Here is a 23,642-nt window from a genome sequence, read left to right on the forward strand (position 1 = left end):
AAAGTTTGGTTAATTTGAGTCTGCTTTACTGAGCACAATTCATTAAAAAGAAAACAATTTCCTTGAATAAATGTGATGACACAATGCTCCAAATAGAAGAGTAGTATTTTTTAGTGCACAATATAGCAATATAGCTTGTGTGGTAAAGAATCTTAGAAGAAAAAAAGAGTCCCACGAGTCATAGTTCAAAAGCAGTTTACTTCAAACCATTCATATTTTCTAACTGCATTAACCTGCATGTAAAGAATCGGTTCACCTGGACCAGAAGCTCTGACCTGATGCACTCTGATATTAAAAAACAAACAAACAAATGATAAGCAGTTTTTTTTACACACTTATATGAAGGAGTCTATGTGTGCATGTAACATGATGTGTGGCAGTAGGCAGATCTTGAATCTGCTTCCTTCAACACACAAACAACACAATCGTGTATCATTAAATATAAAATGAGAAGGACCAGTCTGCTGAACTCATCTCAGTCCCCGTGTAGCGCTGTGCCTGACAGCTCGTGCAAACAGGTTGAACTCATGTATCTGCGCTCTAACACTCACACAGCCTATCTACCATTTCTGAGTCCTGGAGGAAGCTTAAATGAGAACTACGATGAAACTTAATTGTCGTCGCCTTGTCTTACAGAAGCACAGACCGTCCTATGCGTCTTTAGTCCATCGTTTCTTTACGTTGTTTGTCAGAGTTTTCTCTTAATGATGGTGTTGGCGGAGATCAGGCGGTCCCGCTCGCGCAGCTCCTCCTGCAATCGTGCCTCGTTGACCCGCAGCTGTCGGATGGTGTTCTTCATCTCCTTCATTTTGATCTCCATCAGCGCGATTATGTCCCGCTGCTCGTTCAGTTTCCGAAGCAGTTCCGCAGACGTTGTGCCGGTGGTGAGCGAGTACGAGTGATCCACCCCGCACAGCGCGAGATCGGCCACGGGGCACGGCGTGCTGTCCCCGGATAAATCTGAGCCCGAGACCACCGCCGTAAGGCAGGAACCGTCTCCCGAAACGGTGAGGTCCACGGGCGCGATGTACTGGCCGTTCTGACCTATCTGCACCACGGTGGTGTTTTCGGTGTCCCCCTCTTCCTCCACTGGTGCTGACTCGTCAGCCGTGGAAACGACCGAGCTGATGATAGGCACGATCGCGGACACCTTCCTGCTCCTTCCCCGTCTACTCTTCCTCTCGTTCACTCCGCGCAGAGGGAAAAGGGTCGGGACGCGAATGGTGTAGGTTTTCCTGCCGCCGGGGAAGTGGACGCTGCAGACCCGGTGGCCGGTGGTGGGCTGGAAAGTGCTGAAACAGCCGCTCACCCCGGCCCGCGAAATGTTCTTCAGCCATATCTCTCGCTGAGTGGGATCCTTTGGAAAGGTGTAGAATCGCAGATCGCGGTCCCGGTGTGAGTTGTTGTAGCATCCGGGGACGCAGCAAGTAAAGCCGGGCATGATTTTGTAGAAGATGCACCTGTAAAACTGCAGTCCCTTAGAAGTTTCCCTAATTTTGTTTTGTTTGGTTCCTTCGTGGGCTGTTATCCAGACCAGCGGCCTACAAGCGGAACTACACGTCCCACAATACTTACGACTTCCTGTTTTGGTTTCAAATGCTAGTCGATAGATTTGCGTCTGCGCAAACATACGCCAGTTTGGCTTAATAATTCAAAACCAGGAGTGTTGTAACAGTGTTTTAACGACTATAACTTGCACCGTCTCTATCGAGAACGTTTTGAAATGATATTTATATGCTACAAATGGAACTAGATTTATTAAACCCATGCAAAGTAGCATACAAAGTGCTTTTGTTACAATCATGGTGCATTGTAACACTAATTGAGAACTTTTTAATTTTTGTGTATCCATTTATTAATAATTATGCCATCCCACAACATTTTAATTGGAAATGGTACCATTATAGCGAGCGAATTTGAAACATTTTAATTCAAAACATAACAAATAAAACGAACATAAAAATACATAAAACATAGCTTTAAAACCACAACTGCATCATCATGACAAAGTAACCTTTATATCACTCGCCAGTTTAAGGTAAGAGACTGTCTAGTCTTATTAAATGGAATTACAGTGAGTCTTCAAAACAAACAAGTAGACCATAGCCTATGTGATATTAAACCAAACTATAAAAGTATTCTATTTCAAATAATGTGTTATTGTCAAGTAAATTGCCTTTTAATGTATGAAATATAGCCATCATATCAGTAACAGCATGATCAACTGAGAACAGATACAAAAATGATACATATCCTATATTTTAGCACTTCAAAATGACAACCACTAGCCACTAACCACTTTGGTTGTTACATCATATAAATAGAGTCCAAAGCATATACTCAAAGGTCAATCTAGGGTCCTTATCTTAATGATAAACCACAAACACTGTAAATTTGCTTTTGTACATAAAGATATTAGAGATTAATACAAAATTCTTTTTCAACAAATGGTATAAACTAGTTTATTTAGAAATACGCAGAGGTGAACAAAGTACACAACCTCCCTTACTTGAGTGAAAGTACAGATGCTGGTCAAATATTATTACGTTACAAGTAAAGTTGTAAATACCGATTTTTAGTAAAGTAAAAGTACAGTACTTGTTTTTAAAAGTACTTAAGTATTAAAAGTAAAAAGTAAATGTCAATGCGTTGTTTTATTATTGTTGCATTGTTGTATGTAATACTTACATACCTTATGCCTCTGAATCTATGCCTTCCTACCTACTCATATTGATATCAAATTTATTTCTAGAACACAGTTCCAGTAGTGGGATTGAATGTGAGATTCAATAAATGCACTCATTAACGTCCTCAATGGTTTCGGACACCCAAATGGCTGTTCCCTCAAATAGTGCCCTATTTAAAGTTTTTTGGGTTTTAGTATGAATATATGCCTTACTAACAGAATTGTACGTATTGTAAAAAGTACGATATTTGTCTTTCAAATATAGTGAAGTTAAAGTGAAAAGTTTATAGTAGAAAGAAAAAATAATACTCAAGTACAGATACTCAAAAAGTGTACTTAAGTAGCCTACTGTACTCAAGTAGCCTAAATGTAATTATTACTGTCCACCTCGAAATGCTAAATACAGTTTAAAACCTTGTTTGTGTAATTTTATAATGTTCTAGAAAGGGTACAAATAATGAATCACAATTTTAAGGAATGTAACATAACAAGGTGAAATCATGTTGGATGTTTGTAATACGTTAATGAGTGCATAATGAGATCAGTAGGCTACATTTACTTGTCAAAATGGCGACGTATTGTTTTCAGTAGATGCGGTCGAGAAGGTCAAGGGTTCTTGGGTATTTTTAATAAACGAGTTAAATAATTGCTTAATAAACAATCTAATTAAGTTTTACATCAAATACATGAAGGCAATTGTGGATGGAATGTGCCAAACTGTTTCAGTTGGAGTCGGAGATGTGCTGATATGGGCGTGGCCTTTTCTCACAGTTTCACGCATGCGCACATCATGGAACATCTTCGGCGAAAGATCAGCAGCAAATTCAGCCCACGGCACACAGCAATGAGCAGCAGTAAGATCAGCAGCAGCGCTGTAGACTTACACATGAAACAATGTACTGTAATTTTAAGACGGACGAAGAATGCCCCATACGTTGAGAGGGTGGGAGGTGTAACGGGTTTGTCCTGTTTTTCCTCTTGCTGTTGAGATAACATGAGAGCTCCGAGCCCTGACCAGTGTTGATCAGAAAGGGAGGGAGGTGTCCATCTCCACCATCCTCTAGGAGACATCATCATCATCATCATCATCATCATCATTCTCCACAGCACCGCCATCGCATCCCAAGGCTTTGTGTTGCGGTAAGTATGGAACTAAGTAATAACCGAGGCGCGGAACTGGCACGAGCTCAAAACTCTGCAAGGAAGAATGTGTAACGTATTTGTGACTGCAGGGCTGGACTGGTTCGGCTAAGCTACAACGTTATGTATCCGCAGTGTAATATAGGCATGTTTTTGTTGGAAAGTGTCAAGTTTGTTGGTTTTTATTGTTCTTATTTTAAATATATAATATAACACAACTAATGTCTAAACTTTTAAACTTAACAAGGAAGCCTATCCGCCCGTCATCCGGGGATTAGCGCGTGGAAGTGATGCTAATTTTAGTGTGCCTCTAAAATGGATCACAAAATTGAAATGGTTTACATTTCTTTATTAAAAACATAGTAATTTGTCAAATTCACCCTTTCCATGTCAGTTCTTTAATGATATTCTTGGTGGTCGTACCGTTTCTCACCTAAACACCTTCTCGAAGTATTTATTTAAAAATAGGTGTTTGCCAATAAAGATTTTCATTTAGCCCAACCAGGAACTACCTTGTGTTTAGTCCAGAGTGGAAAAACAAGTATGCTTTCTCATTTGCCTTTGCTGGGCAGGTGCACTGCCATTGGGATGTAAATTCAATTACAAGCCAGCTGGCAGATCAGCAACGCTTGTATCTGAAGTCTGTCACCCGAGCCACTGATAACAGTGGGTTCTTACAGCTCCTTATCTCTATTGTCTCTTGATCGTGATACCCTGAAGTGGCCCTGAGGTTAATTTTAACTTGCTGCTCTGTGTCTGGAGATATTTTTCATCCCTGTGCAAATTTCAGTCAGTGAACTTTGATGTTTCTCTCTTTTTTCATAGGACGTGCATTTGTGTTGCAAGAGATTTACAGTCGCATTGTGGAATGAAACACCAACTGGCGTGTAAGTGTCCTCTGTTAGAATAATGTTGCCAGGCGTGGGTGTGTTTGGAACAGGGCAGACAGTTCGTGCCCTGGTGCCGTTGCTCCAAAAGGAAGGCTTCCCTGTTCAGGCCGTCTGGGGCCGTACACAAGATGAAGCAGAGTCACTAGCCAGGGAGTTGGACATTCCCTTTTCCACCAGCCAAACAGATGATGTGCTGCTACATCCGGAGGTCCACCTTGTCTGCATATTGACACCTCCTCCCCACACTCGGCAGATTGCTGTAAAAGCTTTAGGTGACACTTATGCTCCTTGGCTTCTTATCTTGATTGTCTGTGTTGTCTCAGGGGATTGGGTTGGGTTCCTTCCTGGACTCAACTAGAGTGTTTACTGTGCTACTATTTACTTACATCTTGGCCCATACTCGGATCACAGAACCCCTCAGCACAGTTAAGATTATGTTGATAAAGCACTTGCTTCAAGCAGAAACGTGTTAGGCATAGAAAATATTCAGTTTTTTTTCATCATTGTTTACCCAATTTTGTTCTCTGTTGTCTTATTCTCTATAGGTATAGGTAAAAATGTGATCAGTGAGCAGGCAGCTACACTGACAGATGCCTGTAAGATGGTGACAGCAGCAAGATATTACCCACAGCTTATGAGTATCATGGGAAATTCCTTGCGCTTCTTGCCTGCATTTGTCCAGATGAAACGCCTGCTAGGAGAGGGGTATTGTGGGACCTTGCAGGTATAGGAATTTCACCATGATATTTCACCAGGAATTTTAAGATTTCTATTTCCAATAAATGCTATTCTTTTGATATTTCTACTCATAGAATCCTGAAAAAAAAAAAATTCTACAAAAAGGTTAAGCAGCACAACTATTTTCCACATTGATAATAGTAAGAAATTATTCTTAATTACCAAATCAGCATATTAGAATGATTTCTGCTCGAAGACTGGAGTAAAATACATTAAAGCACAAAACATTATTTTCAATGGTTTAAATAGTTATTTTAAATTGTAATAAATTAGTGTTTTACTGTATTTTTATTTGTATCAAAGAAATGCAGCCTTGGTGAGCATAAAGCATAAGAGGCTTTGTTTCCAAAAGGAAAAAAAAAAACATTTCATGTCTTTTGAAAGATGCTTCTTCATACATTACATTATGACTTAACTCAGACTGGTCAAAATAATAAACTCATTGACGTCACGTTTTTCTCTCTCTTTTTCAAGGTGTGTGAAGCACGAGTATATGGAGGCTCACTGCTCAGCCAATCATATGGCTGGGCGTGGGAGGAGCTTATGGGGGGAGGTGGCCTGCATACAGTGGGCTCCTGCATCATTGACCTCCTGAGCCACCTCACGGGACGTCGGGCTGTGCGAGTGCATGGAATGCTCCGGACTTTTGTACGTCAAGGTGGCCCAGCGGGAGGGATTCGTTCTGTTACCGCAGATGACTATGCTTGCTTTCAGCTGCTGATGAGCGGAGGTGTGGTCTGCAGCGTTACATTAAACTTCAATCTACCTGGCACAGATGTGCATGAGATCATGCTTGTGGGGTCATCAGGACGACTCATTGCTCGAGGAACAGAGCTGTATGGCCAACGGACCAGCATGCAAGTAGAGGAGCTTCTTATGACTGATGTTGGAGAAGGTGTAGGGCCATCTGTCAGGGGACTGAATGGCATGGTGACTCAGCTCAGACTCTCTTTTCAGGCACAAGAGGACAGGCGCTCTTGGGTGCGGCATCCTGTTTCCATGGCAGCCTCCTTCGAGGATGGGCTGTATGTACAGACAGTTGTGGATGCCATCAAACGATCAAATCGCACTGGAGAGTGGGAGTCAGTGGAGGTCAAGATTCAGGACATTGATCCAAACCACAACCACAGGACCCTGCCGAACTAATACTACAAACACTGTTACATTCTATATCTCAAGACCAACCCTATTAATATCATTCACCTTCTTTTACAATCAAATAACCATGCTTTCATTTTAAACCTGAGTAAGTTAAGTATCTGAGACTGAATACATAATTTATCTGAGTTTATGCGTACTTACTGCAAGTTTTAAGTTATCAGGGGATTTGGGTCGCAAAACACTGGAGATGCGTCACTGGATAGGAATTGTGGTTTCAGGGTTGTTTTGTTGCCTATTTCTTGTAACAAAAAAAGATGTGCAAAGCTTTTATCTGTGAAACTTTGTGCTTTCCTTATTTTTATGTGATCAGTTTAAATTTGAGTCACAGGATATAAGTGTGAGCCGTCAAGTTTTTCTATTTTATATGAGTAGTGAATATAAGCTTGTGCCCTGCTGAGGTTTTTTTCTGTATACGTGCACACAAGAGAGAGCTTTTATGGCACTGATAAACTTATTATGCTGGACACTAGATATCATTTTCTGTAATAAACCTGTTGTGACTTATAGCCTGATGTTCAATGTATTGGACATGTTAATGGTTTTACTAAGCTATACATTGTTTTTTGAATTATATTTTTTATTGCTGAATTTGTGTCTGCACTGTTTAAGAGTGAGTGATGGGTTGATGTTTGGATGGTGTTTTTATTCATTGTTATAAGTTTAATAATTAACATTTACTTAATTTAATTAAATATTTTTACTTATGGGTTTTACACAAATGCCTGTTGAAAAACAAATATTACCTTATTTTGTTAATTTTAAACGTGGATATAACACGAATGCCTATTGACATTTTAGAGGGGGCGCTAAAGGCTCGTGTCTGGATGGTAACCCTCGTTTGAACTTCTCGCGAGATTTACATACTAGTTTGATCCTTTGATTGTGAATTCTGCACCAATAATAATATACAAACAAAAAAACGTTGTAAAATGTAAATAATCGTAAAAGCAGGGGATTCTGAAGATAAGTGAAGCTTCATTCGTTGCTTTTTTAAATTTAGATTTAGGCTACTAATGTACAGTTTTGTCATACATGCGTTGAACTTCAAGATTCAATAAATGTTAAAAAGAAATGAAAAAAAAGTTTTACACCAACAAGGTGTTTTATTTATCACAAAGATCTGTATTTATTCATGTGTAGTTCCCTCTCTGTTAATGAAAGAAATGACTTAAAAGAAATTATTGACTTAAAAGAAATTAACTTAAAACGTTTGAAAACAGACATACAGTTTAACATTGCGGATCAAAGGGACACACAATAACTAGCCTATTATTTTGTCTTACTATTTATTCCATAGAATCATAAAACATGAGTATTTTTTTATACAAAGTATTATAAAACATTAAGGAAAACATTCATAACAAAGACATTAAGGAAAACGTATTGTTTTTATGTCTTATTATTATTACACTTGAATCATTTTGCTCAGTGACCGAAGCATCAGCAACAGAGCGCGCATGCGCGAGAATTTCACGGAGAGAGGGTTACCATCTAAAATAAGGCAATCAGTATTCAAAGTCGACTCGTTCGAAAATGGCGGCACGAAAGCGAAGTATAGTCTGGTCATTTTTCCAAGCGGAGGATGAAAGAAGAGTATTGTGTCTTCTCTGTATGAAGACGGTTTTGTATTTCGGTCACACAACAAACATGCTTCGCCATTTACGAACGAAACACCCGTCAGACTTTTCCTCGTTGGACAAAAGGAAGCCCGCTACAGATGCGGTATCCAAACGCAACGACACTGGTTGCGTGGAAGGTATGAAAGGTTAAATTATTGTCTTGTAGTGTTTACCATTATGTACACTGTCATGGTGTGACGTTACTGTAATATGTATATGATACAACTGGCTGGTTATGGAACTTAGAATCGACACCTCATATTTTCTTTGGTTTGTGATGTTTTCCCTTCCATTTTGGCCTAACGTTACTTTGCACGTGCCTATATCTTACCACATGCGAGTCCAGGAACTAATTTAAAGGCGTTTAATCGTTCGAAACTGTGGTCGTTGTGATTGTGTGATTCAGTGTCGACTCTTAAGTTAGAACGGCTTCGTTTTACAGAGTCTTGTGTCAAAGTGATGAGAGTTTCGCTTAGGCCATGGCTTTGGGTGGATGTCGCAACGACGCCATGTTGGGTTTTTTTCCCCTCAAACAATCGTCTATTATGTCGCTCAATGATAGAAGGCTAATTTAGCACATGTTATATGATCTCAAACGAATTTCCCCGACCGGAATCGATTCGATTCGACTCGTTCAGTCAAACGAATGAATCTTTTGAATCGTGTCGCTGATTTGGATCTGCAATATACGGTGCTTTGACTGAAAGAGCCACCCCGCCCCCTCCCGTTCAGAATAAACGGGGCAGAAAACCTTCAACGGGAACGACCCCATTCTGTGCGAAATATAAAGTCGTATTATACACTAATTATCAGTGATTAATAAATTATATAGAATGTAATTTTCTAACATCTAATTTGTATTGAGCAGTATTTGATCCGAAATTGTCACGTGATGTACCATCTGTCACATCCCCGGATGGGCGCGATTTTTTTTTTTATTCTAAAACTGATCATTGGCTAAAGCCAAGGTTATTTCTTTCTATAAAATGTTGTATGTGCAACATGTATTGGAATGGATAGCAAATGCTTTGATGTACAACACATGATCATGTCTGTGATCAGTTTCCATATCGAACAACGTTGTGTTGCGTCATCAGACACCCCAGGTGAATATGGTAAAAAAAACAACTAACTAACCACTAGATATCGATATACCCAGTTGACTGATTACATTAAGAATTGCAAAAAATGTATTACATATTTTCTGAAATATTATGTTCAAATATGCTATTGAGGCATTGTCTGATTAAATATGTACTCTGATTTGCACACATTTTAGAACAAACGTGTGAACATTGGATAAAGCCAGGCTCAAAATTTGTTTTTTGTATTTTTTACAAATTAGTCAAAAAGTTTTTTACAGAGGGGATTTTGGATATCTATTTTTGTTACTTGTAAATAATGTCATCAGCCCAAAAAAATAAAAATCACATTCTTATGGATAAATTTGTGTATATTATCAGGCAATTTATATATGAACAAATATAGTTCTGAAATATGAAAACTTCAGAATATAGATAGGAATAAAACTGTAAAGTTTGGTGTATGTAATGTAAGTGCTACTGACATGGAGATTTCTGACTCAAATTAAGAAAAATAATAATTTTGAGAGAACTGCATTTAAATGTATAAAAATATGTAATTGAAATCTACAGACACAAATAGATTAAGTGCTATAAAAGATACTTAGTGTATTTTTGCTGTTTTCTTTCCACTAGTCTGAAAAACACATTTGAAAACACTATGAAAAGCTAAAAAGCCCAAAATCTCAAAATTGACAGAAGCATCAAGAAACAGGGTTTTTACCTGTAGTGTCTCGACTTAAACTTAAATATATGCTAGAAATTATATAAGGCCATATAGTTGCAATAGTGCACGTCCTTTAAAAAATTAAAATCAGTCAATCAGACTGTGTAGGCTACTTCACAACTTTAATGAGAGAAAGAACTACAGTCTCATAAAGCATCTTTATTTATATAATCCAATTTACAACTATTGGAGAAGAGGTTGATTTATATAGAGATACAATATATTTTATGTTTGTTAAAATAAGCATACAAATATTTTAGTTTCACCTAATTCTATGTTGGGTTGCATGGTGGCTCAGTGGGTAGCACTGTCATCTCTCAGCAAGGCCTGTTTCAAGGCCTTTCTATGTGGAGTTTGGACAGCCTGTGTCTGCTGGGGTTTTCTCCAGATGCTCCTGTTTCCCCAACAATCCCAAGACATGCCACATAGGTCAATTCAAGGCACTAAATTGTCCGTTGTTGTGAATGTGAGCGACGATTTCAAGCCCAAAAGCTCTAAAGACCCGCCCAAATCATACACTGCTAAACGAATATGATAGAATTCTAATGTCATGAAAACCAAGGTGAATAAGTACAATTTACCTCATAAAATCTAAATAATGATGTCAGGAGAACAATACAACAGGAAAATGTATCGAAATGAGGCAAATACAGTAAAAGAAAATTGGCAGATGACAAAAATGTTTCTAACCAAACAGGTTGAAACTATTAAATCATGTCAAATATTTGCAAATGGCAGTTAAGATGTTGCCTAAGATGCAGGGTTAGTCCCTGGGACCTTAATAAAGATAATGCGGTTTGGATAATTCACGGGAGTGGTGCTAAAGTGTTCTTTTGGTGTGATTTGCTTCTTGGATTCCCTGACTGGAGATTTCTATGCAGAATCATGTATAATGTATTTTTTTTCACTGGGAATTCAACTGTTGAATACTGTCTATTTGAAAAAGTTGATATAATGTGGACTGATAGCTTCAACAAAACTAGTATATTCCATTATCATCCACTTCTTAGCTCAGAATAGGTCTGTCTTTGTTTGAAGTAGGCTTGCTACGGTAGTCGGTGTCACCGGTGTTACACGGTGTTCATTCGCAACACCGGTTTCATCACTTGCCCACCGCGACACCGCAAAAAAAAATATTAAATTTAAATTTTAGAGTTAAAAATATTTACATTTTTTACTTATTTAAAAAATAAGTCCTGCATGCACACACACACACACACACGACCCACAGAAAAGACGCGCGTCAGTATCGAGTTCTCTTTCGGTCTTGAACAAACCATAACACACACAAATTATGCCAAAATGTCTGTTTTGTTGAGTGTCCTCATAAGAGTCTTAAATGATTTAAATAAAGTCTTAAATGAACGTAGAGATTTGTGAGAAACCATAGTGGACGTTGAGTGCACTTATTCAATACCACATTGCACTGCATTTACAAGTGTACAGCTTATGTACGCTCAACGGCTGTCCAAATTCGCTCACTTGTTTTCATTCACTCCTTCAAGTGAACAGTATTAGTGGACTAATGTAGGGAATAGGCCTTACTTAGTGAATGAGGGTTTAGGGGGCGATTTCGGATTCAACACATGACAACGCGATGACAGACAGGACCGAGCAGGTAATATTATGGAACAAAGTCTCGACTTTCAAATTTGGTAAGTCAAAGAAAATTAAACAATAAATATGCCTTCCTTTTTGTGGCTCTTTAATGTGTCGTGACAGATTGCCTCAGTTAAAGCCAAGTTCAAATCCACCGACGTTAATCTACTAACTCTGCTGACTGCTTTGTCGGACAAAAAATGTGAATTTTGATTGGTCAGATCTAGGGCTGCTCGATTATGGGAAAAATCATAATCACGATTATTTTGGTCAGAATTGAAATCACGATTATGTAAAACGATTATTTCACATGACTTTGGGAACGTGTTGCATTTATTAAAAGACACCTTTCAACAATTCTTCCTGTCAGTCCATAGAGGCTATGCTGTCAGTACCGATTAGTTCATTTTCTTCGAGTCTCGAGTTCGGGTTTTAAATCCTTCGTTCTTTTGTCACGTGACCGCTGGTATCTCACATCAAATACAACATTAGATTCGTATTATTGACTGCATCTGAATGTATATTGTTTTATATTTAGGAATTAAAATACAAAATATGTGCAATAAAAATGATCTGAAAAATAAAAGTTCCATCTTATTAGCCTATTGTTCCTGTCCGTCTCTTTTCTAAATGTTTCTTGTGCATCTGTGGTGTGTTTTATTATATATTATACATTAAGTACTATTATATTATACATTAACTATGTGCTTGTTTGTAAAAAAGGTTGTGAATTAGTAGAGTATTCAATACGGTGACAAGTCAGGTGACAAAAGAACGAAGGACTCAAACCCGAAGACTCGAAAAAAATGAACTAATCATTTCTCTTTCCGGTACTGGTACTGACAGCATAGCCTCTATTGGACTGACAGGAAGAACGAAACACTCGGACCCGGCCAAACCCGAACCAGACGAACTAATCATTTCTCTTTCCGGTACTGACAGCAGAGCCTATATGGGACTGACAGGAAGAACGAAAGACTCGGACTCGTCCCGAACCCGAAGACTCGAGAGAGATGAACTAATCATTTCTGTTTCCAGTACAGATTTAGAACCCATATGTTGCGCAATGCGCATTCACGGTCAACACAAAATGAACGAATCAATCTCTAAGACAACTCGGTAGTCCCGAGTCATATTAAAGATTTGTTCAAAATATATTGTTCAAATAATCACTAGACGCTAATTAGTTTAGTTTTCAAATTAGTGCCAATTCAGGGCACAATAACAAAACAGTGCTGCTCCGAACCACCGCACCAATATGCATGCCTGTGCAAACGCGCGCATTTTACGTTTGCCTTTAAATTAGTGATTTAAAAGCCCCCGCCGGTGATACCGGTATTACCGGTGTTGTCACGCGTCGATTAACCGGTGGGAAAATATCCTCACAGTCACATCCCTAGTTTGAAGGTTTTTAAATTATCATTAAAAATCAATTCCCTTATGGAAAAAATTGAATGGGATTTTTACTTTTGGAACCCAACTTTTGCATTGTTACTTTTGTTGCACAGCAACGTTCTGTTTTGTCATCATCTAGCTGCAGGTGTACAAAGTTCAGTCAAATTGAATTAAGTGATGGGGCATTTTAAATAACCAATGCAATTTCTTTTTTCTTCCTTTTTTTCTGTGCCAAGTTACAGTGTTAATGGACGAGCAGCAGGTAGAGGTGGAGTCTGTGGGAGAAGATGGTGAAATGGATGGTGCCATCAAAGGGATCCTTCGTGCTGCAGCAGGAGAGGGGACAGCTGAAGCAGAGGTGGCTGACGAGGAAGGCGAGGGGCCTGTTGATGAAGGGGATGGGAAAGAAATACAAGAGGATGAGACCCCAGGTAATACTCGCAAGTGGAGCTCTGTGTGGGTGCACTATCGAAAGCTTGGCCAAGAGCCACGAGCCCTGTGCTTGCTCTGCATGGAGAAAATCCAGCACCGGAGTAGCACAAGTAACCTTATCAGACATCTACAGCATAAGCATCCCAATGAGTTTGCACAACTTGAGGATCACCCACAAAAGCGGCCTAGCAAGCGTAAATCAGAAGATCCGAGTCGACTTGCTTCCTCCCCCACATTAGCGGGCGGGACTCCGACCAGATCACACATTGTGCCACCTAAGCGTGATGTCCGTTTACCCTGCAGTACCAGCCTAGACAGATACTCGGGTATAGTTTGCTTTTAACTCTTCTCATCAATATACATATTTACATTTTGTGTGAAAAGGATGTTGTGTCAGGGTTATTATAGTTAACCTGAACTAAAACCATAAAAAACACTAACTTAACTGATGTTAACTGAAATAGGAAATAAAATACAAATAAAATATCTCTTCATTTTTAGTGTATCTTAATATTCTATAGTATATAAAATGACAAAAACACACCACACATATATTTAAAGTTTTAATATCACAATTGAAATGTTTTCCTCTTAGGAGCTAAGTGGTCTGAGGGTGTGCGTATACTGGAAAGAGAGCGGGAGCTGACAGAGGCGTTGAGGCGTGTCCAGCAGGAAGAGGGGCGGAGCATACAGCTGCAGAAAGAGTTACTGCAACAGTTCCGTGAAATGGATGCTGAGCGCCGAGTGCTTCAAAATCAGAAATGTGAACAAGAGCAGGAACATGCAAGGTTGCGGAAGGAAAGAGAAGACCTCCAGAAGGAGAAGAATGAACTCCAGAGTGAAAAAGAGGAGATGCAGAAGGAGAGAGAGGAGTTTCTGAAAGAGAAAGAGGACCTAGAGAAACAGAAACAAGAACTGGACTCCTGGAAAAATGCTCATGCACAGGGACAGACCTCTGGATTTTACAATTGTTGATATACTTCAGTATGTCTGTTTCACAAGGAAACAATGATTTCCTTTTTATGGAAATAGTTATTTCTTTACCCTTTTTATTTTTTACAAGATTGCTTTGGATTTGGGGTTGTGGGGAGTGGGGGAAATGCCAGGGATGTTGTATTTTCTTTAGCTAAATGAAAGTTTACCTTAACCTTCCAGGATTTCAAACACGTACGTACATCCATGCATGCAAATTATAGATTTCCTGCCATTAAAATAGAGATTAATAATGAGAAGGCCTTTCATGTCAGATAACTAGAAAATCAGTTTCCATTAGATCTACTCACATCCTGTATATACATGTATATATGAGTGTTAACACAAAAAAAGTTCATGTTCGCTCTGAAGTCGACCAGTGTGTGAATGTATTCAAATGTGTTTTTGTACATTTATGCACTGGGAATAAAAAAAAAAGCTATCAGCAAGTTTCCTTCCTCAGTCATTTGGTGTTGATAATGTATGGCACGGTTTTATTTTATAACTTTAGAAAGGAGTTTGCTTAATGTGAAGGCTGACAAGATGGTACAGGATTAATATTTATTGTGAAGAGAAGTTCAAAAGAATTTGTTTCTAGAAACGTGCATACTGTTGCCACATTTTACATGTTTTTGAGAGAAACGTGAACCTCAAAAACTTGTTAATATTTACTTCTCAATGCTTTCAAAAACACCCCAGTTTGCTTATATGGCAACAAAAGATTAGTGTTAAAGACCGTTTTAGGTAAAAAAAAAGGTTGAGGTAAGGAGAGAGGGGGTAAAGGTGGTTTTAAGGGGCACTTCACCCCAAAATTACTTATCCTCAAGACTTTTTTTTTTTCTCTTTATGAAGCAAGGATTTTTTTTCCATACAGTGGAAGTCATTGGTCACCAAAACTGACTAAAAATATATCTTGTGTTCGGCAGGAGAAAGTCAGTCATACAGGTTTATGAGCAATATGAACGCGAATAAACGACCATTTTCATTGTAGTCGAAACAATTTAGGAAGTTATTGCTGTTTTGTAATTTAGTCTTTGCCTTAGAATTCAAATTTTATTGCTGCTGAAAATGAGCCAAAGGAAGCACGAGCCATTTTAATATATTGCTCCGTGTTCACATAGATATATATAATAAAGGCTTTATAATTTATATTTATGCTCGTTCATATTAAATTGAAAATTGTTAATTATGGCCCTTGTCACTTGCCGTAAAACGTCAGATGCTAACGATCACGTGATTTGTTTCAGTTACAACCGCAACAAAGCGAAAGATGTTTGCATAAGATTAATCCGACAGTCACAACATTTTGCCGAGGAGCATTTCCACACACCGCGTCTAATTTGCCGTTAAAATGCTGAATTTCTGTCCTCAGTGTGGTTCAAAGTTACAGCCTGGGTTCAAATTCTGTCCTTCATGTGGTGGGAGACTCCCAGAAGACGCACCAGAAGCTGTAACTTCACAGCCCTCCGAACCATATCCAAACTCTGTGCTTTCGTCTTTGAGCGCCATGGAAGGTAAATATGGGTTTAGTTCAACCTTATTTTAATTAAATTTATTCGATTTATTCTGAAAGGACTACAATTCGCTGATCAAAGAGGAAGAACAAGCTGATTAAATATAGTAAAACAGACAAGCTAAAAAAGGCAAATGGTCATACCATGCAGTAATGACGTCTTAAGTAGATTCATATCGTCGTCAATACTTTAAATACGTAACGTTATAACATAATTTACAATAATAATAAAAAAATATTCATGTGAATTCAGAGGTGACATCATGGTCCTGGTTGCCTTATTAACCAATTTGCAGTTGAGATGAACACTGCTAATCTAACAACCCAAAAGTAGAGTTGTCTAGTAGTAATGGGTTTTAAAGTGGGTTTGATGTAATATCAGCATTTAACTGAATGATTGTCTGTGTCATCTATACACTACATCTTTTATGATATCGGTTAACCAGAGATAAACTTTTAAAATAAATGTCCCGTTGAACCTTCTATTCTTTAAAGGAACCTGAAAAAATGTGTCCATTTCCACTAAATTATTAACTATCAGCATTGATAATCAGTAATGTTTTTTGAGCACCAAATCAGCATATTAGAATGATTTCTGAAGAATCCTGTGACACTGAAGCCTGGAGTAATAACTGCTGAAAGTTAGGCTCTTTTTTCACACGAGTAAAATACATTTTAAATATAATTTGTTAAAATAGAAAAAAATCTTCCAACCCCAAACTTTTGAATGGTAGTTTATGCATAATGCATGTACATTTATGTATATGCCATCTGACTGAGCCTCCTTTTTTGACCCCAGTTGCTGCTTTTAATATGCATAATGGCAACACAGTAATCCACTTTTTTTTGTAGTAGTAGATTCTGCTGGAGACTCATCACAATCTGCACTGATTCGCCCACCTTTGCGTTCGACACGGCGAAAGACCTCGAGTAGCACAGCCATGGACTTTATAGGTGTGTCTGAGTGTTTCTGTAGTAGAGACATGGGCTTTGTAGACTTGCTAGGATTTGTGTGAAAGACGACTGCTTTATTTCAGATCAGAAGTCTTTGCCATCTTCTCGAAAGCGAAAGACATCCCCCCTGGTTAAAGAGGAGAAAGAAGTGACAAAGAAAACATTGTCCATAGTAACTCAAACCCCAGGTAGACACACTATACTGTAAAACGCTACACTATATAAAATAGTATGTTTTATTATAGTCAAATGTAATTAGAGCAGATATTCATGTTATTTCACAGAGTAAACATAAAAAAAGGTCATATTATTATTACTTGTATAGAAGGTTTCTGCTAAATGCAAATCAAAAGCGTTATAACTTTGAATGTTGTAGGATTTTGTGTGAAAGACTTTTACTTTATTCTAGGTAATAAGTCTTTGACATCTCCTGGAAAAGGAAAGGGATCCCCCCAGGTTAAAGAACAAGAGGAGGCAAAGCCAACTTGTTCGGTGACACTTCCAACTCCAGGTGAGATGCAGTGCATTGGTAAACTCTGGTTGTAGTCTTTAAATTTAGATTTGGTATCTTTTAACAGCTTAGATAATTAAAGCTGATTTTCTTGCTCGGTTATATAGTAAATTGAAAATATGACCACATTATTAATAATTTGACACACTATTGTAAATAAATGTTATATTAATATTCACAGATTTTTATTAGTGTGCTGTGAAGTATTTTGTGTGCTGCATTATTTCAGATAAGATGCATTCGACGTCACCTCGAAAATGTAAGGCTTCCCCCCATGTTAAAAACGAGGCGGCAAAGCAAACGTCTTCAGTTGTTCAAAGCCCATGTAAGATGCACTATATAGAGGAAAAACTGCTAAATTTACATTGAAAAATAAAACATGATATCTGAAAGTGATTACATCACATATTCATTTATTGTGCTTCATACAAAATGGCCATATAGCATCATGTTGTTATTCTTTGGGTTTTTTAGCTAAATGCAAAGGCAGGAAGCGTGTGTGCACCGTGGAGCCGGTCCAGGAGGGTCTGGTGGTGTGTGACCAGTCAAGCAAAAAGTGGAAGCTGGTTGAACTTCTGTGGCAAACAGAATTAGATCTGACATATGCAGGTAAGATATTTGACTATCAAACCCCTACGCTCCACATTAATGGGATGTGGGTCAATGTATCAATCTGTGCATCTTAAATCCTTTAATCATTTTTCCTCAGATGGTTAAGACAAAGATAACAGCAATGCAATAAATGTGATTTGTGCATTTAAATATTGTCTGTTTAATCTAGTGTGCCAGGCAAATCAGCACGCAGACTCAAATGAATGCAAGTACATGTTGAGACTGGTGAGTGTTGTGTTCACAAAATGTAGCCTGTGTGTTTTTGTGAGGAAGGCCCTGATAACTTTAGGTTTTCTTCCTCAGGGTGCTAAAGAAGGACACCTGTTCAATGAGCAGAACTTCCATCTGAGAGCAGCCAAACCTGATGCAGGTCAGCCATTTTAGAACTTGCAACAGATATATCAAAAACTAGAGTAAGTATAATGTAACTACACCACCTTAAAATAAAGTGTAACCCTTTCTTTCTTTTTCTTTGCCAATAGTGGAGAAATGGATGAAATTGCACAAATTGGACTTCCTTGGGATTCCATCATGTGTAGGATTTGGTCTCCATGAAGCATCTAGGTATGTGGATTTGTATGAATCTGTACAGAAACCTACTATACTACACTACCATTAAGTTTGGGGGGGTTTAAAAAAAAAACTTGTATTAAGCAAGGATCCATTAAGTTTGGGGGGGTTTAAAAAAAAAACTTGTATTAAGCAAGGATGCATTAAATTAAATATTTTATTTATCAAAGAATTAAAAAATAAATAAGTGTCACGGTTTCCACAAAAATCCTAAGCAGCACAACCGTTTTTTAACATTGATAATAATAAGAAATGTTTCGAAAATAGAAATGAGCGCCAAATCAGCATATTTGAACGATTTCTGAAGGATCATGTGACACTGAAGACTGGAGTAATGATGCTGAAAATTCAGCTTTGCCATCACAAGAATAAATAACTGTTTTCTAATCGAATGTATTTTAAAAGGTATTTTTTAATTGCAATAATATTTCACAATATTACGGTTTCTGTATTTTTGATTAAATAAATGTAGCCTTAGTGAACAAAAACTAGTTTTTTTTAAAAACAAACAAAAATGTTACTGTCCCCAAACATATGAATGGAAGTGCAAATATAATTACAGATGTCAATACATAGTGAGAAAAGCCTCCAAATAAAGATATTTCAAGACATTACATTGTGGCAGACTAGTAAAAAATTATTTAATGTTAGTCTATGTACACTTGCAGACTGATGTCTTTGGTTGTTGCTTTGCATTTCACTGATTTTCATTAGGGGTGCGCCGATCCGATACTCAGTATCGGTATTGCTCCGATACTACCAATATTTGCCGGATCGGGTATCGGCCAGACGAGACCATCCAAATCCGATATTGTGCGTATGTTATTGTTATACAACACAAAAGGCACAAACATTATAAAGCACCATAATGTTCTCGTGTACTATATTCCACGTTTTCTGAAGCCATTACATATAGTTTAATGTGAGGTACAGATTTAAATCGTTAAATTAATCTTCACCTAAGTGCTTCCCTCCGCTGCGGCTGTCAGTCATTCTCCATTCAGCATTCAAACAGCGCGTCGCGCTCGGTTACGACAGTCAACATGATGAAACTCTCTCCGAGGTGATTCAATGTTCCTATTATTATACTGTAGATCTGTAGATAAATGTCTATGGTTTGCATGAAAGGACTTTAACTTGCTGGAGTTTCACATGCTACTTTCTACCGGCCGTCTGTTAGATCACAACACAACTGATCACAACACTGAAGTAGAAAGCGATATAATTGTTCTTCACACGCACATTAACTGAAATTTAAAACTGTTAAAAGGCTCAAACTAATAAATAAATAAATATATGTATTTCTTCCCTTTGTGCTTTGAACTTTTCAATGCGAAACGCTGCGCACCGTGACTCCATGTTGCTTCAAACACATCATTCTGCGCACAGGATGCGCATAAGTGTTTCGTGCCGCTCTGAATTTGAGCCTTTCATATTACAATATTTTTGCGCAATTGCAGTTTATTGATAGCCTTAGTTGTTCTGTCCAATCTATCATATGTTGCTGATTCATTAAAAAGTTGCGTTTGAAATTTTAAAAGAAATGTCTTTTAATTTATAGTATATATTTTGTCTGTATATTGTTTTACAAAGTAAGGAAAATAATGTTTAAGTCAAGCTTGATGCCTTTAACAAAAGAATAATCACAGTCTCTTCCCCACAGTAAGGCATACAAATACAGTTTATTAGGTAATTCGGCACTGTTTTTTTTGTTGTACTCTGTATCGGCCAATACTGAATCCCAGGTATCGGAGGCAAAAAAGGCGGATCGTGCCACCCCAATTTTCATAGTCTTCTGTCATGAGCGCAGAGCAACGCATTGAAAAATTTTATGTAAAGATAAAAACAGTTCAACAACAATGAACTCATTGTGGAATCTAATTGTATCCGTATACACTTCCCTGTAGGTTTTTAGTTTTTCCCAGCATGGGCGAACCACTGCAGACAGCCATAGATGAAGGCACTGGCTCTCTCTCTGAGAAAGCTGTTCTTCAGCTTGCACTACGACTAGTGAGTGTACCATTGAACGACACTACTCTCAGATTTGTTGCTAATGCCCTAGCTATGCCATTCTCTATGAAAAGACAATATATATATATATATATATATATATATATATATATATATAGGATGTGTATGTGTTTTATAGTTGGACTCACTTGAATTTGTCCACGAGAAGGAATATGCCCATGCAGACATCCATGCAGGAAATATTTACATCAACACTGACAGTGACACAGAGGTCAGTAAGCATGTCTCTTATGAACTGAACTTGAATGCTTTATATATCATTCAAACATAATAGTGTTTGTTGTGTTTTGTAGGTTTTCTTGTCTGGCTTTGGTCATGCGTTTAGGTTTTGCCCTGGTGGAAAGCACGTGGAGTACCGACAGGGTAGCCGCACTGCTCACCAGGGTAACGTCAACTTCATCAGCGTGGATTCTCACAAGGGGGCTGGTGAGCGTCAGTTGTTCATTTGCATTATTTACATTATCCGTGGCAGAAGCGAGTCTAATTTGCATGTCTGTGGGTGTTTTGCAGGTCCCTCTTGTCGCAGTGACCTGCAGTCTCTGGGTTACTGTATGCTGTGTTGGCTGACAGGCTCACTACCCTGGAGTCACCTCTCTAACACAAACTCTATTGCTGCAGAGAAAGAGAGGTAAGCAAAACCGTGAAATTACCTTGGCCAGTTGCATAAACTGCTTAGACTTGTCTTTAGTGTTGGAATGGATCACAGAATTCACGGTTCGGATCATTTACGGTTTTTGAGCCACAGATCGGATCATTTTTCGGATCAGTAAAAAAAAGTCAGTCAGTAATAAAATAAGAACAAATACACAAATTACAAGCAGAGATGAATACTAAATAACAAAGTCTTAACAGTAGTATTCAGGTTCAGAAATGAATAATTAAGCCTAAATGTAAAATAACACTATTTGTTCACTGTAGAAATTAAATATAATATACCTAGAGATTGGCATGGTGTCATTTCAGTTAGGCTAATAGCTGGTATGATTTGCATTGAGAGATGATCTTATGGAAAGTGCACCATGCCAATCTCTAGATATGGTGAAGGGTGTGTGATGATGTGGGGCTTTTTTAATTCCAAAGGCCAAGGGAACTTTATCAGGATGCATATTATCCTGGATCCATGAAACAACTGGCCTTTAAAAATAAAAATCTGCCTGCCTCTATGGGAATTTAACATAGGGGTATCCTGACTTATGCACCCTGTATTTTAAGGAAGAACATTTATTTATTTATGATACATTATTCATTCACAAAGAAAATTGGTGTCCTTAAAGGTTGGATTTTCTCATTTTTTAAATGAAGGCATTAAGATCAATTTCCAAAAGATGATTTTTATCTGTTTAGTCAACTTTAGCATGGGTGTGTTCACTTATGCTAAGCACTGTGTGTGTATATAGACATATATATATATATATGTATGTGTGTGTGTATGTATGTTTGTGTGTATATATATATATATATATATATATATATATATATATATATGTGTGTGTGTGTATATGTATAACAAACTTAAGCAGATGATTTTGAAAATTGAAGATTCTGAAATGTTGACCGTTCCAAGACCCATTTCAAGCTTTTGAAAGTGTCATCTACTGTACATGCATATCTATGCTTCCTTTAACTTACTCCTTGAACTTGCTTTTGCTGTGCTGTGGATTTTGTTGGCTCTTGTATGAAGAATTGCTTGTGATATTTCTCATTTATAAGTCACTGCGAAATAAAAGCATTTCTGTGACTAAATTAAAAAAGGTGGTTGCTAGTTTTATCCCCACAAGTAAAGAGCCATGAGCTACAGTATCAGCACCGGCTCTGGACAAGGTGCTTTACTCCAGGTGAACAGTCCCTTCAATGAATGTACCTTTAGACACTTTAAATACAACCGTCTGATAAATGACTACTTAGCTTAATCTATATCACATGCATTTTGAATCATATAAGGAGCACAATTTCCATGAATGAAAACCTAGTCATGTTAATGTTCTTCTATGTGTAATATGTTTTCTGCCTGCCTATAGGTATATTTCCGATATCCCTGGACTTCTGAGTTGCTGCTACAAACAGAAGAAAGCTTCAAGTAAGCATTCATTTTTCTATTTTAATCATCCTCATGTGTTTAATACCAGTGAAGGTATGCATTTAATATGTTTTTGTGCAATTTAGGTGCATTACAAGAATACATGTCTACTGTGATGACCCTGCAGTATACCGAGAAACCAGATTATTCACTTCTGAAAGCTGGACTTCATGAGAGCTTACAGAAAATGGGTGGGAGTCTGAAGGAATCACTGAATCTGTAGGTAACGTGTTCCCATATTTAAACAACTACTACAGGATTATTATGAGTGTCACATTTCAAGTGCTTTATTTTTGGCATGAATATGTAACTGTTTCATTCTTACATATTTCAAAACTGCAACAGCTGTAGAAATACAAAAATAAATGATCACAACACTGCTGAAATTGTCCTCTTCGCCATGTCAGCAAGTTTTCAGTCTTACTGACAGGCAGCTATGTAACTGAAATCCAAGTCTGACTTTTTTACTTTTTTTTTCACAGGTGAAACCATAATGAGAAGTTAATAGGTGTGAAATGTGCCTTTCATTATTTTATGGAATGTTTAAGAAAGCTTTTATGTTTTTAAAAGCAACTTTTATTGTAGTTTTTACAATTGTATTGCAGTGCAAACTTTGCATGCTTGTTTGCTCTCATAGATTGAATTTTAATTATGGATTTATTTCATCATTGTCTTTTAATTTTTGAAATAAGCAATGTTTAGTTGTAAGGGTAACTTTGTTTGTTTGTTAGTTTTTTTAATACAAATAATTTCTCCCTGGTCTTGATATACAACCATTGCATTTCAATCCATCAATGTCAAATTTACTTTAGGAAAAGGACATGTTCATGTTATAAGTGTAGTATTTTTCCAAATTTTTTCTCAGTTTTTCATAAATTGTATCATACCTTGCTAAAATAATAAACGGCTGTAGCCAAAAACTTGCTATCTTTT

At 37.6% G+C, this 23,642-nt stretch overlaps 4 protein-coding genes across 9 annotated transcripts; 3 read left to right on the plus strand and 1 right to left on the minus strand.

Moving 5' to 3' along the window:
* Window positions 1–178: 178 nt before the first annotated feature.
* On the minus strand, window positions 179–1,441 carry thap11 (THAP domain containing 11). The gene has a single exon (XM_077228503.1). It carries the CDS (start codon window positions 1,439–1,441, stop codon window positions 689–691), a length of 753 nt encoding a protein of 250 aa, XP_077084618.1. The 3' UTR covers window positions 179–688.
* A 197-nt stretch (window positions 1,442–1,638) lies between these two features.
* Window positions 1,639–7,203, plus strand: gfod2 (glucose-fructose oxidoreductase domain containing 2). Its single transcript, XM_077228502.1, has 4 exons — window positions 1,639–3,826; window positions 4,652–4,988; window positions 5,262–5,440; window positions 5,929–7,203. Exons 2-4 carry the CDS (start codon window positions 4,736–4,738, stop codon window positions 6,598–6,600), a joined length of 1,104 nt encoding a protein of 367 aa, XP_077084617.1. The 5' UTR covers window positions 1,639–3,826; window positions 4,652–4,735; the 3' UTR covers window positions 6,601–7,203.
* An 854-nt stretch (window positions 7,204–8,057) lies between these two features.
* On the plus strand, window positions 8,058–14,886 carry LOC143737281 (uncharacterized). Its single transcript, XM_077228504.1, is given in 4 exon segments — window positions 8,058–8,119; window positions 8,121–8,371; window positions 13,274–13,795; window positions 14,065–14,886. Coding segments are annotated over 4 exon segments (1,200 nt in total). The 5' UTR covers window positions 8,058–8,072; the 3' UTR covers window positions 14,445–14,886.
* A 772-nt stretch (window positions 14,887–15,658) lies between these two features.
* Window positions 15,659–23,632, plus strand: vrk3 (VRK serine/threonine kinase 3). 6 transcript variants are annotated; one of them, XM_077228515.1, is made up of 16 exons: window positions 15,659–15,955; window positions 16,807–16,908; window positions 16,992–17,096; window positions 17,318–17,419; window positions 17,649–17,744; window positions 17,894–18,028; window positions 18,201–18,256; window positions 18,335–18,401; window positions 18,514–18,595; window positions 20,509–20,611; window positions 20,751–20,843; window positions 20,926–21,058; window positions 21,143–21,260; window positions 22,651–22,709; window positions 22,796–22,932; window positions 23,192–23,632. In XM_077228515.1, the coding sequence occupies exons 1-15, from the start codon at window positions 15,793–15,795 to the stop codon at window positions 22,930–22,932; spliced, it is 1,551 nt and encodes a 516-aa protein (XP_077084630.1). In that variant the 5' UTR covers window positions 15,659–15,792; the 3' UTR covers window positions 23,192–23,632. The 6 variants fall into 6 exon arrangements, with proteins under 6 accessions (XP_077084630.1, XP_077084629.1, XP_077084632.1 ...); XM_077228514.1 differs by having other exon boundaries at window positions 22,796–22,928; XM_077228517.1 differs by having other exon boundaries at window positions 15,666–15,955; window positions 16,810–16,908.
* The last annotated feature ends 10 nt before the right edge of the window (window positions 23,633–23,642 follow it).

This window comes from Siphateles boraxobius, unplaced genomic scaffold, assembly GCF_051911475.1.
Source record: "Siphateles boraxobius isolate OS27281-9 unplaced genomic scaffold, OSU_SipBor_1 130, whole genome shotgun sequence".
Classification (NCBI taxonomy): Eukaryota; Metazoa; Chordata; class Actinopteri; order Cypriniformes; family Leuciscidae; genus Siphateles; species Siphateles boraxobius.